General features: G+C 34.6%; 1 protein-coding gene across 1 annotated transcript in view; it reads left to right on the plus strand.

The window, feature by feature from the left end:
• Positions 1-9,580: 9,580 nt before the first annotated feature.
• LOC105034396 (uncharacterized) overlaps positions 9,581-15,978 on the plus strand; it is a 9,801-nt gene continuing 3,403 nt past the window's right edge. The window contains exon 1 of the mRNA XM_010909539.4: positions 9,581-10,008. Within this exon, the coding sequence (XP_010907841.1) occupies positions 9,710-10,008 (299 nt within the window). The 5' untranslated portion in view covers positions 9,581-9,709. The remainder of the gene's footprint in view (positions 10,009-15,978) is intronic.

Consider the following 15,978-nt stretch of genomic DNA (forward strand, 5'->3'; position numbering starts at 1 on the left):
CACATATCTTAGACATCAATTGGTTCATCAATTTTGATTTGATCAGCCAAATGACTCAGACTTGATCATTGAGCCATAATCAGATCCATTTGGTAAATCAAAATCATGGACTTGATCAACTATAACTTTTGAGTTTGATCTAAAAAAATTCTGATCTAATCTAATTCAACTATTGATTAATTTAATAATTTTTTTAATTTAGTCTATTACCTATTTGATTTTTATCCTAGGTCAAACCTAGTCAAATGATCGGATTCGAGCTAACCCATAACCCATGATTTATGCATTGAATTTAGATTTTCAATTCTCAATTTTAGATCTATTAATTTTAAATCTTAATTCTTAATTAAGTGTATTATGAACATGGGTTTGGATTAATTACTAAAATAATTTCAAATGTAAACTACTTTACATAAATTTTATGCAAAAATATTCTATCCTTTAAATTGAGAGTGAGTCGACTCAACTCTGAGATATAGTCGACTCAACTATGATGAACAGAAATTATTTTCTCAGCCTGCACAACTGAGTCGGCTTATCTGAGAATTGAGTCAACTCATCAGAATCTTGAGTTGAGTCAAATCAAAATTGAGTAGACTCAGCAGGCGTGCCCACAATAATTGAAAAGTTTCAGTTATGATATTTTTGCATAAATGATAATAAAATCAATTATAAATCTATTTTAGATCTAATCTAATTTATTTATGATTTTATATTTTATTTACAATAATTAGAATAATTTATAAAAAAAAATTCATTATTCTTCTTTTTCTTTATGAGATGTGATCACAACGGTATCCCTATACGCCACAAGAGAACCCATCGATTAGATAAGAGAGGGACTTTAATTTCTACTTGCTTTTATGACTGGACGGCCATGGTGATTAACTCATTTTGAGTACTGGGCAACTAAGACATCTAATCTAACATATCACATATGGAAAAGATAAAATTTCAGATCTAAGTAGGCATGTTTATGTTAAAAGCAACCTAGCTTTGGTACCACTGAAGGAAAACGTAGGTAGTTTCATGTATATAATTTCAAATTTTTTTTGAAATTTAAAGTAGTGAAAGATATTTAGATTAAATATTTTAATTAATCATGTATTAGATTTGATCTAAAACCACCTATGCAAGGATCTTATGACATAAACATGTATGCATAATTTGAAATCTAATCATAGATCATATCTACTGAGATCAAATCTCAATACCTGAGCGCAGGTCGATATTCACCATAGCTTATTTTTATGAATTTATTGATTCTTTATATTGCATAGTAGCTACACAGATGTCCGGCCTCTACAAGTATCTACATGAGGCTTTTGATCCAATCAAAGGTTCGACGAACTCACTAGGATGCGAGCTTTCTCGCAGAGTTTCCTCTTGATGGCTGATCGAACTCCTTCCTTCGATCTCTCAGACTCTTTTAGGAGGTGAAGAAGAATGTATGGGAGGAGATTAGGTGGAGGAAGAAGGCTTATGGAGAAGAAATTATTTCTCTCTTTTCCAAAATCCCTACGAAGAAATCCTAGACCGAACCTTAGGGAACCCTCCGCTAAGAACTCACACGTCCACTTTTTCTTCAATGAGAAACTCCTTCTTAGATCTCTCACACATGCCCAAATGTAGCCCCTTTAAATTTTTGGCGTCCAACAAAATAGATAAGGATGAGGTGTGGTTAGATTCAAAATCAAACACATTCAAACTTGAATTCAAAATTCAAGTTGAATTTTAAATCCAAATTTAAACTATGCTTATCCCAACTACTTGGGCATTGAGAAAGGGGTGAGAAACCATTTTGGATGCGAAGAAACTTCATGCAAAAAATCTAAATTTGCATGAGAACAACTCGTGGGAAAAGGTGGTTGGCGCAAGGGAAGAAGTTCAATCTAATTACTTTAGGTTTTAGTTATTTGGTTCCAACCAAATTTTATTTAGTTAGAAACAAATAGATAAAAATAAACCTAATCAAATCAGGCATCTAATCTCTTTAAATAAATCTTAATTCAGTTAGGAATAAATTGAATTCAAGTCCTAATCAAATCAGAAATGAATCTCTCTAAATGATTAGATCATCTTATAACCTAATGGAGTCAAATCTAATCAAATTCAATTTAATTAAACTTGATTCAAACTTCATTACTCAGTCAAATTGAGCCAATCAGCAATCTAAATGCTAATTAATCCTCCTATAATTCAATAATTATTTTATCATAACTTTTGCATAAGGTTAATCATCAATTATATTGACGATTATATCCTTGAATGATTCATAATCGTTGATCAGCTATCTGATCAGATATAAATCTTTTTTATATGTGACCCCATAGGTTCGAACACTAAGCCGGTAGCATAGAAATAAATTTTTATACTAATCAAAGTAACCATCTAGTAATGATATCCGACATCCGGATAGATTAAATTGATGATTACCGTATAATTTATTCCTTTATCCCTCAATGCTCAGGATGACTTCAGAGTTAAACTATCAACTCTTAATCAGTACATCCGTATTATGTCTCAACCTTATAAATCCTGTAACTTCTCATACGGATTACCCGATCAAGATTTTACTTAATTGAAACAAGTCAAAGCATTATCTCTCAAATCTAGAACAGTCAATCCCATCTTGACTCACACACAGATTTCGTAAGTATTTGACTGTACTCAAAAATCTTCTATCACTATATTAGAAATACAGATAGTCTAGCACCAAAGCACAGTAAGTTGCTTGCAAGTCACCGTGGTGATCTTAGATCGGAGGAGCACTTATACCCATATCCTTCATGAGCTACTCTTGACAGCAAAGTATTCCATAGTTGGATCAAGTTTCATACAAATATACTTCTATATTTCATCTGCATGTCATACCAGTGTCTCCGTACTCTTTGGTTATGAGAACAACTAGCCCATATGACACACAATGATCTATATTTGATAAATATTATCATCTTTGTTAATAACGTATCATTTGATCGTGAACAAGTTTAAGAACTATTCGATAAATCCTTCTTTATCGATTAAAAATAGTTCTAAAGACTTCATCACAATATAAGAGTTCTGAAAAAAAAATACATAAATTATGATGAACTACCAAATAATTTTTATTAATTTATAATTTATATATAATTTATATACAAAGAGCACAATTGTCTACAGATAAACAATTGACTTTAAGACATAATTCTCAATAGTGGTGTCACCATAATTCATGATAGTAATCTGAATTCTATGGAACAAAGATGCTTCAATCAAAGTTCTAGGATATTTGTACTTCCTACTAACAGAATTTGAATTCATGTTCACCAGAATTTAATTATCCTAATGAGATTAGGATTCTTGTTAATTAAGAATTGGAAGTTAACTAAAATTCATAATCCTAATTAGATTAGGATTCTTAAGTAGAGTTGTAAGTAAACTAGAATTTCACAATCCTAATTGCATTAAGATTATTATTAGATAAGAACTCTAAGTTCACTAGATTTTCACAAACCTAATTAGATTAGGAGTTGAATTCTAGTTGACTTAAGATAAGAGTAGAATTCTAGTTGATTAAAAGTGAAATTCAAGTTGACTTAAGTCAAATGTTGACATATGGGTGGCTCATAATTGACTAATGTAAAAAAATACTAGATTTTTCATTCCTAATTATATTAAAAAGTAAGTAAAAACTAAAATTTCTTATCTAATTGAAATTGGGTCAAGAGTTGAGCCCATATGGTAATTAAAATGAAATTAGGCTAAGAGTTAAACCCAAATCATAATCCAATGCTATTTGGCTTAAAAGTTGGACCAAAAACACAAGTATACCCTAGATGGGTCTTACACCTATAAAATTAAAACATTATAATTCCTTTATGACATACATATGAATAATGTCATAATTATAATAACATAAGTCGTTTAATTTCATGCTTTATATAAATGTTATGAATTGCATGATGAATGGTTATGGACTAAAAGGACCCATGTGATGAATGAATGAATGGATGAATGTATATGGATGGATATTATTTTATTTGAGAAAAGAGGATTTGCATACTCTTGCCTCAGCTTTTGGTTGTATCTTTTTTCTTCCTCCTATGTACCTCTCCCAACTGTTGATTAGGATTTCATATGTAAAAGTAGTATAGAAATTTTATTTATAAGCAGAAAAAAAAATATTTCTTCATATTTGTAAATAAAAAAAAAAAGATAGAGCATTCATCAAGCCTTCATGAAGATAAAGATCAGACTACCATATGGCTTAAGAGCAAAGGAGCATAAAGATGGACCATGAGATGGCTCAATATATGATGCACATAGGATGAGACCCGTAATCCACCTAAGCGGCTCAAGTGGATTATATTAGGAAAATATCTATAACCATCCAATTTAGAATATATGCTCTAATGATGGTGTTAAATGTATATTATGCATGTGATAAAAATATATATGTTGAATGTGCATGAGACCAAATAGGCCAAAGTCTCTAATAAAATCATATTAAGTCATAATGGTGAAGTGTTAAAAATACTACCTATGTCTTCCTTCATGCTAAGCTAATAGAGTATATCAAAATCTATAGTGAGTTTATTGTACTATCTATAAGGCTTGCTATGGGGATTGATATGATATTGTCTTAGTGCATGGGGATGCTTATGATATTTGGATGATATTGCCTTATTGTGCTATCCATAAGGACGGTATTATTTAAGTATGACTATATGAAAATGAAGGATACATCTTAACTAAAATGTTATAGTTTATTATGCTATCCATAAGGCTATAAGTATTCGAGAAATAAAAGATATATTGAGAATTACATGAGATGCAATTGGTACGAGTTATTTATCCTTGAACTTATAAATGTTTGTTGTGCCATCCATAATACTCTTATTTTTAGTGGAGCTTGGGCCCCAATCTTCGACGAACATGATGGTGACAAAAGAAGAAAAAGTCCTTTCCCGGCAAACTTCCAACAAATCTTTGGTGAGAATGACTAAAGGGGATTGAGGCCTTTAAATAGAGCTTTATGGGAAGAATTAGAGATCGTTTTTAACTTGATTCCGAGTGATTTTGGATCTCCCAATCAGAAGAGAACTCCTTCAAGAGTTATGTTTTCTCACCTTCAAGAGTTATGTTTTCTCACCTTTCCTAACTTTCTCACGTAATCCATCTTTCCCAGTCTCAAACATAATCTTGAAATGTGTGTTGCACGTGCAAGCCTATTCCATTCATTTTTTTAAAAATTTTATTTTTGTGCTTTAAAATTTGTGTTTGGCGGGGTTGGGTATTACAATGCCACTCGACAATCCATGCGTACTATTTAATGCTGAGTCGCAATGTGAACCGACACGAGCTTCTTGTGTAGTGGCATTATCGAGAGACCTGAGATCGAACCTCCATGACCCACCCATCACAGCAGGATATCCAGTCTTGCATGAGAAACTAAGAACACTAAAGAACTACAGTTGGTGAAGTGGCCTTAAATCTGAAAACTCTCCCATTCCTCTCCTTCCATAAACACCAGCTAATTATTGAAAACAAGCAATCCAAGATCGCTTGTCGATTGCTATCATGTATGCCACTTCTCCATACTATCTACAGTTCATCTAGAGAGGATGGCAATGGAGGCATGGGAATTTTATCAGTTACTAGTTGCCAAACCATTCTAGAAAACTCACATAGGAGGACAATGTGATCTACTATTTCTTCTTCCACTCCATAAAGAGGACAAGCTTGAGGTGCTGGCTAATTCCTTTTCTTCAAGTTGTTGGCAGTTAGTAGCTTCTTATGGTATGCTAGCCAATTAAAGATCTTCATCTTTTCGGGAATAGGCATTCTCCAATTGATCTTCTTGAAGGCCGATGTCACTCCTCTATGGCTGAAGAATATGTACACTGTTTCACTGAGAAAACTCTAGATGCACTCTATTTTCATTCAATAGAATCATTATCCAAGGTAGATGACACCGTATGGAGCATTTGAGTAGTCGGCTACACTCGTCCCTGCATCTGTCAATGAACATCAAGTTTCCCATCCTTTCCATGTGTCTATTATGAAGGTAATTAGCCACGGAAACATCCTGATTTACCGACAGGCAGAAAATGATGAGAAAGGTTTAATTTCTCTAAGTGGCCTATCGTTAATCCAATGATGATGCCAAAATGCTATTTGATCACCCTTCCCTAGAGAGAATCGGCAACTTCCAAAGAATAACGATTGGACCCTCAAGATGCTCCTCCAATAAGGTGATGCATACTTGGTTCTGTTCTTTCCCCAATTGACTTGGTGGTTTGCTATCAAAATATATACTTTTAAGTAGTGTTCTCCATGGTCTTCTATGCTCCCGGAAGTATCTCCACCACCATTTCACTGGAAGGTATTTGTTCAAAAGTTGAATGTTTGTGACTTCTAGCCCACCCAAGCATTTTGGTCTACATATTTGGTCCATCCAATTAAACAGCCCTTCGGAGCATGACTCATCTCTTCCCCCCCCCCCCCCCCAACACACACAAGAGTAAACAACGTTTTTTTGTGAAAAGCATCCTTCGGAGCATGACTCATCTCTTCCCCCACCCCCAACACACACAAGAGTAAACAACGTTTTTTTGCGATCAATGCTTTTCACAATGTTGGCTAGGAGCTGAGCAATGGACATCCAAAAATTTGGGATTGTGCTGAGAACAGCATTCACTAACATTAAGCTACTAGATAAAGTCAAGATCCTACCTTTCCAAGATGCCAATTTCCTATCGATTTTTTTTTTCCACTAAAAATTTCCGGTTATAAGCTCTTGGTTTGTAGTGGAGCCGCAAATCAAGATATTTGATAGGAAGCTTAGATTTCATACAACCCAGTATTCTTGCAAAGTTGCTGCTCAGTCTATCCTCTATTGCAATCCCGATTATCAAGCTCTTCTCAAAGTTCATCCTTAAACCTGAAGCAAGTTCAAAAGCATAGATTATAAATTTGATATTCTTGATATATTTTTTCTTAACTCCACTGGATATCAACATATCATCGACAAACTGTAGGTATAAAATCTTCCTGATAGCCTACTGAGGGCCCATTCTTGCTATCAACTTACTTATCTAGGCAACAATTAAGACTTGATTGAGAACATCTACCACTAATATGAATAATAAAAGAGACTGCAGATCTCCCTATTTGAAGCCCCTTCTTGCTGATATCCAATATAGGAGCATACCTAATAGTAAGCCTCTAGAGCTAAAAGGCTTAATACTATTCATCAAAAATGTTATCGTCACTACATGGATCCCAACGTAGTTAACCGATAGCCATAATGCTAGCCTTGAAGATAACATCATGTTATCTTTTGCAAGCTTCTCCTATCTCTTCTCTTGGAGTCTCATTAACTCAGCCTTTTATTCATGCACTGTACATCTTTTTTTTCCTTTACTTTAACGGACTCTATCTCTCCCTTCCTCCTAGATGGCCCGAGCTATATTTTGTAAATATTACATTTTGCTTAAGTAAACATCTTTGGTGGCTTCGAGTCTCCCTTATCATCAAAAAGGAAAAAGAAAAATCTTCTAGGCTTAAATTATTGTATGGACACTATACGTATTTTAGTTGTTAATAAGCTATGACAATTTGATGAATAGCCTACTTATAATATATTTAGACATGAAAATGCATTTGTTTGATACTTTCTAAAGGAAACATTCAGTGATATATCATGAATTGCTAGTGATCTATGTTTGCCTCAAAAAATGCATTTGTTCAGCATTTTATCTAGATTATGTTAGAAAGATAAAATATTATATTATTTTCTCTTATATGGAGACTATATGCTAGACAACCCACTATATTTCTCTATCTCTATATATACGATGTGAACTCCAGGGATGCGCCTCAAACCCCAGTTTAACTCCATTGCCCTCCACAATCCTGTAATGGGTACCGTGTACAAAAGAGTTCCATCATTTTTACAAGGTTCAATATATAATTAGAAGGAGAATTTTCACTAATGTTCAATTTATCCACCCTATCATACAAATATCTCTTTCCAAAAAATACAACATGTTCGACAGAATTACTTTGCTGCAAATTAATAAGATTAAATGCTAATTTTACAAACAAGCCAGTAGATGCAAGATTCTTTCTTATTTTAGGTGGTGAAAAAAAATAATAATTTTTTGCCTAGAAATGAAGTTTAACTTTTTTTTTTTTTCCAAAAAACTCTAGCATGATCCTCTTGCATTTTTTTACCATGAGCCATTTCTTCATAATTTTTGAACAATATCAGAACCACAGGTTTGTTCAATGCACAATAATTAAAAAAATTCAACGAATTAAAGATGCAAGAGATAAAAACAAATAGAGTAGGAAAAGTATCAATGTTTTTTTTTTAATTTTTAAATTTTAAAAAGAGTCTAATGGGTTTTGTTTTCTCTCAGTTCATATATTCTTCATCCTTTTCTATGGCTGAATCAATTGAAACTAAAAGTGCTATTGTACAAAAAGAAAACAAATATACCAGTAGCTTAAATTCCAAATTCTTTTGCTGGACTAGCTTTTCTTTTCTTTTGTCCAATCCTTCTCATAAATACTAAAAAGATCTTGTTAACTTATTTGTAGATGTTACAATTAAGGAGCAATTTTAACCATCACAAGGAAAAAAAAAAAAAAAAGCATTTTAACAACTTATCCAATACTATCACAATTAGCAACTCCACCATACTTCTACTTATACATGAGCCTGCCACCAAGACATGTGTCCCTGAACACCACAATTATTAAGTTCTCTTATGTTTCTCTGTGGTTATTTATGAGGTTATACATTGATTTTTATCTTTAGAATGCCAAGCAATATTGCTTGTCAAGCTCTCATTATTGGATATTTATATTTAAAGAAAAAATTTAAAAATTAATGCATGTAATACTTTGAATGAATATTTAAGGTGAAAAAAATCATTAATTCAAGAACAAAGGTTAATCTCAATAAATAGCTACGGTTAGAAATAGCATATAATTTAGCTAGCACTTATCAATTCTTTTCTTTTCTTTTTTTTTTTTTTTGTAACTGTAGCATTTAGTAGCCAAACACTCTAGAATTGGTAAATGTTTCCATATTTATCCATGCCATTTAACACAGCAATATCAATTAAAATAGATCAGAAGTTGAGATTCTTTACAGAGCAAGAGAAGATCTAGGGAGTACTTGATTCGTGATTGAAATTGGAATCGAAATTGAAATGAGAATCAAAATTATTTAGAATTAGAATTAGAATGATTGAATCTTTCGAAATGTTTGGTTGTGATCGTAATTGAATCAGAATAAAAATTAAAATTTATAGAAGAAAATAAGAATTGAGTTTTATGTAGATTGAATTATTTTTATTTTATTTTAAAATTAAAATCAAAATGAAACTTTTTCTAATGATTGAAATAGAAGATCTCTTTATTGTACAATATGGCCATTCAAACATTGCGTGATGGTATTGGATGGAGCTAACAAGATAGTGTGTATGTATCATGCAAATTATGTGCACAACATCACAACCGTCAGGCAATACAACCGTCAGGCAATACAAGATAAATCATGGACATGACATGCTCTTTATTAACTCGAACAGGAGAATCCGAATCGATGCCAAAAGCAAAAATTTCTCGGAGCGCGTCGGTTCACGCTCTTTGTTTCCTTTCCTGAAAATCCAACGCGCAACGCGAGAAGCCACCATTCACCATTCCTCTCTTCATGGAGTCGCAGAAGAGGGAGACAGAGAACGAGCCTGGCAACGCTAAAACCCTAGCATCGGAGGCGGTGACTCCTCTTACCACCGCCGAGCGCGCCGGAACTCCTCCTGCCCCTGCGCTGCCGCCCGTGGTCCGCGAGGAGGGAGAAGCCGAGCCCTCGAGCGCGCAGACTGCCGCCACGTCGGAACCGCTGGCCGCGGCGCCCGCCACCGATCTCGAGAAGAAGCTCCGCCGGGCGGAGCGCTTCGGGATGCCCGTCCAGCTCTCGGAGGACGAGAAGCGCTCCGCCCGAGCCCAGCGGTTCGTCTTCTTGAAATCACTACTTGTCATTTCCTCTCTCTTTCTTCGCTTTGTGCCCTCGATGGTTGTGCTTTCTAGGGTTTCTGTTTAGGGATTCTCGTAATTACTGGATACTACAGGTACTTGATGATGTGGTCTGCTACATTTTTTCTTCATGAATCTTTATGTCTTCTCTTCCTTTCCTGCTCCCCTCTTTCTGTCGACATGGAATTGAATGGAGTTTGGTTTTCACCTGTGAAATGGAGATTTTTCGGGGATCAAGGGACACTGGGATATTAGAAGTAAAACTCCAGTTAGAAAGACGAATGTATGAGATAATCGCTGTCAAATCTCAAGCTTGGTTTGAACTGATTGTAGATTGATTTAGTAGGACGAGAGGTGGGGCCTGAGAGTAAGATGAAGATCGTAATTTTAGGAGGTTGGATGTGTAGAATATTCAAGGAATGAAGCAGGATGGTGCAAAAGGGGATAACTTCAAGTGTGTTTTCTCTCAAAAAGTGGGTTTGACAACAGTATTTGGTCTTCATATCGGAAAAAACAATTCCCAAAGCCGTGTCGAGACACATTCCTCTAGCTTTTACTCAAACATGGATGGTTAAAGACTCAGATATGTTTATTAGGGTTTTAGGAAATTCTTGTGCATTGTTCCCGTTGTTTGAGTTTCACAAATACTTTTCCTAATCAGAGAGGTCTCAGTCTTTTATTATTTATTCTTTCCCTGCCATCTTTTTTTTTTTTTTTCATTTTATTATTCTCCAAAACATGTGTGCGCATTTGAATGTTGACGTATGTATGCATCTATGTGTGCCTCGAAAATTTTCTAGAAAAGAGACTTTACTTTTAATATAGCTTTTATTGATTTTGAGGAACCTAAAAGTTAATCAAACGAAAAAAATGAAAAAAAATAAAGTAGAATATAGTTGTAGCGAAAATACAAGTTAATATAACTGTGATCAAATCCTATGACCAATGGATATTAGGGAACAAACTTTAGCGTTGATAATATAAAATGGTATCCTCCCCAGCCCAAAACATCTCTCCCCCCCCCCCCCCCAATCCCCTCCCTTTTGTGTATGCATACACCATAGGGTGGATGAAATGGACATTTTGATTTTTTTTTTTTTTTTTTTTTTTTAAGTGCTACATGTGCATTATGTTTTAGAAAAGCATAGTGGAACATTTATGGAACAAAAACATAAGTGATAAAGTATGATGTATCCATGATACACATGCTAAGCCATACTGTGTTGCCAATTTTCAAAGAATAAGCCTGGTTTATTTTTTTGGTATTGTCAATATTATGTCCGGAATTAACTTCAATAGTACAAGAAGACAGGTAACATAGTATTGTAATTTTTTGGGGATCAAAACCATGAGCCTTAAGATCTCCCATGACCTATTAAATGATGAAACAATAACAGCATGCATATCTGAAATTCAAGGATTTCATACCTGCTTCTTGGGTCCCATTGAGATATGAAACATGGAGGAGAGAAAGTTGATTGAAGGTTTCTTCCCCTGCTGTCCCCCCTACCAGTCTACCCTATGATGGCCTTCCATCCAGTGGGAGGGAGATGAGAGAAGAGTGCTGGCGAGAATGGGGAATGGTGGTGCAAAATGAGAGAGAGAATGCATAATCTCTAAATAGTTGTCCCTCACTAACTGAATAAGTTGATCAAATTATGTTCTATCATAGGACCTCATTAGTCCCAAAAAAATGATCCAATGGCCCTCTCTCCCTCTCTGTCTTCCTCCCTGTGTAATTTCATTGGATGTTCCCAAGAGTGAGACCTTTCAGCATGGTATAAGTTAGATTTGGGTACCACCCCCTAATGAAATGCCATAATAACCCTTAATAAAGTACATTATTAACTACAATTCTCCATCTTTGTCGTCACTCATAAAATTTGAGATTACTACTGAGTGGTCCAGATTTAAGCACTCTCACTAATACAGCCATCGGATATAATGAATTCCACAATTATGAATTAAAATCAGAAAGAATTTGATAAAGAACTATCTATAAGGCCACGAAATAGTCCTATCTAGTATTTATCTTTCGCTATAACTCATTTGGGTTATGAGGCAGTATTTATTAGACTCATGTTGAGTGTGGGTGACTTTGTTTTGATTGAAGATGACTTCACTAAGACCTTGCCTTGTGTTATTGTTTTACCCTCAATTTGTAGTTGACATCTCTGTCTTTTGTTAGGATATGGGGATTTTGTTTTGAATGTATGTCTTATTTGTGGATTTGTCACCTAAGGTGAGCATTGCTTTAAGGTGATATGGTGAGCATTTTCTCAGTTAAATTAATTAGTTGCATGGATGACTCTTTTTCTCTTTCGGTTATTCCTTCCTACTAATAGTGTCAAAATCCTCAATAATCTAGGAATTGGAAGTACAATAGCTTGAAAAGAATCTTGCCTCCTAGAGGAGTACTTATTTGGGTGGAAGGTATGCACGTGTAATATCCACTCTCTAATTTTCCTATCTATATATCTTTTCTCCACGACTAATAGTCTAACGCTTGGGAGAGAACTGATTTAGGAGCAAGCTTTGCAATTAAAATTCCACTATTTCTTGTTTTCTTTTTATCACATTTCCTTCCGGATGCATTTAGTGAATGTTTGTGGAGTTGAGAAATCACAAAGAAATTTTCTTTTGACAGATGTTGATGGGTGTTTGTAGATCTTGCTGTCTCCATACTCATACATGGGTTTATGTTTAAGGGTAGGGATGCAGGAAATTGAAAATTTGCTCATTAAGGAAGATGAAAGCAACAGTTTAGGACATGAAGTCAGGTTGACAGCTGGTCATAAAAATCTGTCGATAACTATGATATGCATCCAGATTTGTTATGCGTGAGCATTGGAGTATTCCCTATAAATAACATCAGAAGTGGCTGTAAATAGAAATATTGGGTAAATGAGGATCTTTGGTGCTGACTCCAAATAGTTGAGAAAAGGCTTGATACGTGAAGATCAATCCAGGAGCATGGGTACTCCAAAACACTAGTTGTTTGTATCAATACATGTTGACATTGATGCTGGGTACCAACTAGATGCATCTCCAGCACAGAAATCTGTCATGATTTTTTATAATTAAAATGTGGTCAAGATACTTGTGAAATGCATCCCAATTTTCCTGGGATGCTTCTAGTGTTCTTTAAATCTGCTAGCTCTTTACTGAGCTCAGGTAAAGCGGGTTTATAACCCAGATTTGTATCCAATAACTTAAGCTAAATTAAGCTGGTCTCCATCCTTTCCCGTGCAATAATCTCTTATCTATGTGAAGAAGAGGGAAGAGAGGAAGAGAAGAGTGAGAGGGAAAGGGTGTCTGTGGTAGGAAACTGGCAGCAAGAAACAGGCATTACAGCAGCATAGCTGGTGTACATTGGGCAATGTTCTTTTCCTTGGTTCTTGATTCTTCCTACAAAACCTTTTGTTTTCCCCTCATTCTTCTTTGTCATGAATGGAAATCATTTTTTCTTTTGGATTCTCGAATTTCTTCCCTTTCCTGCACTTCCTACTTTTCATGATGGTTGGGTTTCTTGGTAAGGTTGGAGGATTGAGGGACCTAATGTTCACTCTTAACTCTTTATCTCAACATCTGTTGCGATTTATTTTTAATTATGTGGCTGCTTTTTTTCCTGGGATAATAGAATGTTTGCTGCATTTATTTGTATTAATGTACATATGTTTCATTAATTTATTTTATGAGGCTGTGCTTATTATTTGTTATGTTGCTGATTATTTTTCTGGAATAAAACGAACCTTGATTCATATATTGTTACTGTTTTTTACAGATCTGCTGCATATATTGTTATCATAATAGACAAAATATACTTTTTGTGGAAGAAAATGTTGTTATCATGGGACATAATGTTGCATTTTCATGCTTTCAGTAAAATATCTTTGTGAGGTGGAAAATCTCTTGAATGACAGATTTTTTGCCAAAGTTAGACTAAAGAATTTTCTTGTGAGCATTCAGCTTGGGCAAACCCCTAAAATTCTCTGTCATGATTTAGGGTTGCTTGCTAACAATGAAGTGTGAACATCATGTCTGGTTCATAGGAAATTTAATGATAAGAACAAACATTATAGAATGTGGACAGCAGCTACACATCAATCATCCTAACAACCTTATAGAAGTTTAATCCTTTGTTATATGGAGGATGTGCAAGTTTGTGCACTGAGATCTTCAAGTGGTCTTGGATCATCTGCAAGATTTACCCAAAAATAAAGATGTTATCAAGAAATCTGATTTTGTAAAAATTGTGATCTTTGAAATATGTGGATTCCTTTACAAAATACTTGTGAAATTTCTACAAGTCTACTTTCCTAAATAGGTTAAGAAAAGACCATTGGATAGGGAGCACAATCCTTATGATTCTCCTTCCTATTTTTTAGTTTTCGCTATCAACAATGAAATGATTCTTTGGGGTCTTATGCTAAATTAGTGGATACATTGAGGAACTTAAAAATATGAAGAAACCTTAGCAAAGTTGGAGAGAATTATCACTAAGGTTTTAAGTGCCAGTCTTTCAAGTGTCAGGCTAGTATTGGCGGAGGGTCAGTATAGCACCTACCAATATTCTTTAATTGAAAAAGCTGTTTAACTTCCTAGACTTTTTGAATATTTCTTTTAGCAAGGCTCGGCACCAAATATCATGTGTTGTGTTGGCTGGTGACAGACACTTCCGCCAATATCGGTACTTGAAACTCTTTATGAGAGTAGAGGAACAATCCTTAAATTCTTTTGTCCAAGTTTTTAGTGTCGGTCGCAACCAATGATGTGGTTCTTGTTGATTCTTATGAGAAAATTTTGGGTACATTTCTTGGAGGTTAGAGATTGGGGAAAAAAATTTAGTGCATGCTTGGTATTGCTTAAAAAAAGTGCTTTTTCAATTTACAAGTAGAAAAGTACTTCAAAGAAATTAAGTGTTTGGTAATATCGTTTGGGAAGTGCTTCTCCAAGAAGTAGAAGCCAAAAGAGCACTTCTAAAAGAAGCTAGAAAAAATTAGCTTATAGTTTGTTAGATTTCTTCTTGCCCTCTAAATATAGTAAACCTGTTGATAAAGTAATTCTACGGTATGTAAGTACCAAACAACAAATATTTCAGTACTTTCTATTTGAGAACTTAAATGAATGTGATTCTGTAAAATGACTTCTTAAAAGTGTAAAGCAATGCCAACCATGCCTCTAGCAAGGTGGAAGAAAGCTATATCCTTATTTTCTTAACAAGGAACCTTGCAAGGTTGAAGAATACTATTATCCTCATTGATATACTCAAGGGTTAGTTCAGTAGAATCAATTTTAGGGAACCTTTTATGATTCAAAACTAATGGATTTTAACTTCAGCCAACAAATATCTCCAAATCTGATGATAGAGATAAGATGAAGTGTGAATCTTATGTAACCACTCAAGCGATTTGCAGGAACAGATCAAAGTTAGAGATATTAAATAAAAATAAAGCTTAAAGTTCTGTTAAAAAAAAAATTCCCAACATTACCTAGAAATTTCAAGCAAAGAGGATATCAAAGCACCAAAACCTAGTATTTTTAGGTTAATATTGGATTAGGCTCCCAAGTAGGATTTTAGGGCCTGTCTGGTGACAAAGAGGCTCTCACAAAATAGGAACAAAGATGAAAGATATGGTGATTTAGTGGATATGAGGATTTTGCTGTTAGCGAAGGTGCATATGTGCACCTCCATGGCTTATGGTGAAAGAACCAAGCTGAGGAAAGCTTGGTCTATGCAACATGGTGATGCAATAAGGAGAAGAGGAAGAAGCCAGCAATGGTAGTAGCCAACAAATCGCTGTCAAAACTCCAATTTCTTTGATGCAACCACCTCTTAAATGGCCTACTAAGGTTCCTAGTCAGGCATGGAAACTTCAAATCACATGCCATATTCATATCAAATACATGTTAGATGCTGATACCTTGTGGATACTTCTCGGATAT

The sequence above is a fragment of the Elaeis guineensis genome, chromosome 5, assembly GCF_000442705.2.
Source record: "Elaeis guineensis isolate ETL-2024a chromosome 5, EG11, whole genome shotgun sequence".
NCBI lineage: Eukaryota > Viridiplantae > Streptophyta > Magnoliopsida > Arecales > Arecaceae > Elaeis > Elaeis guineensis.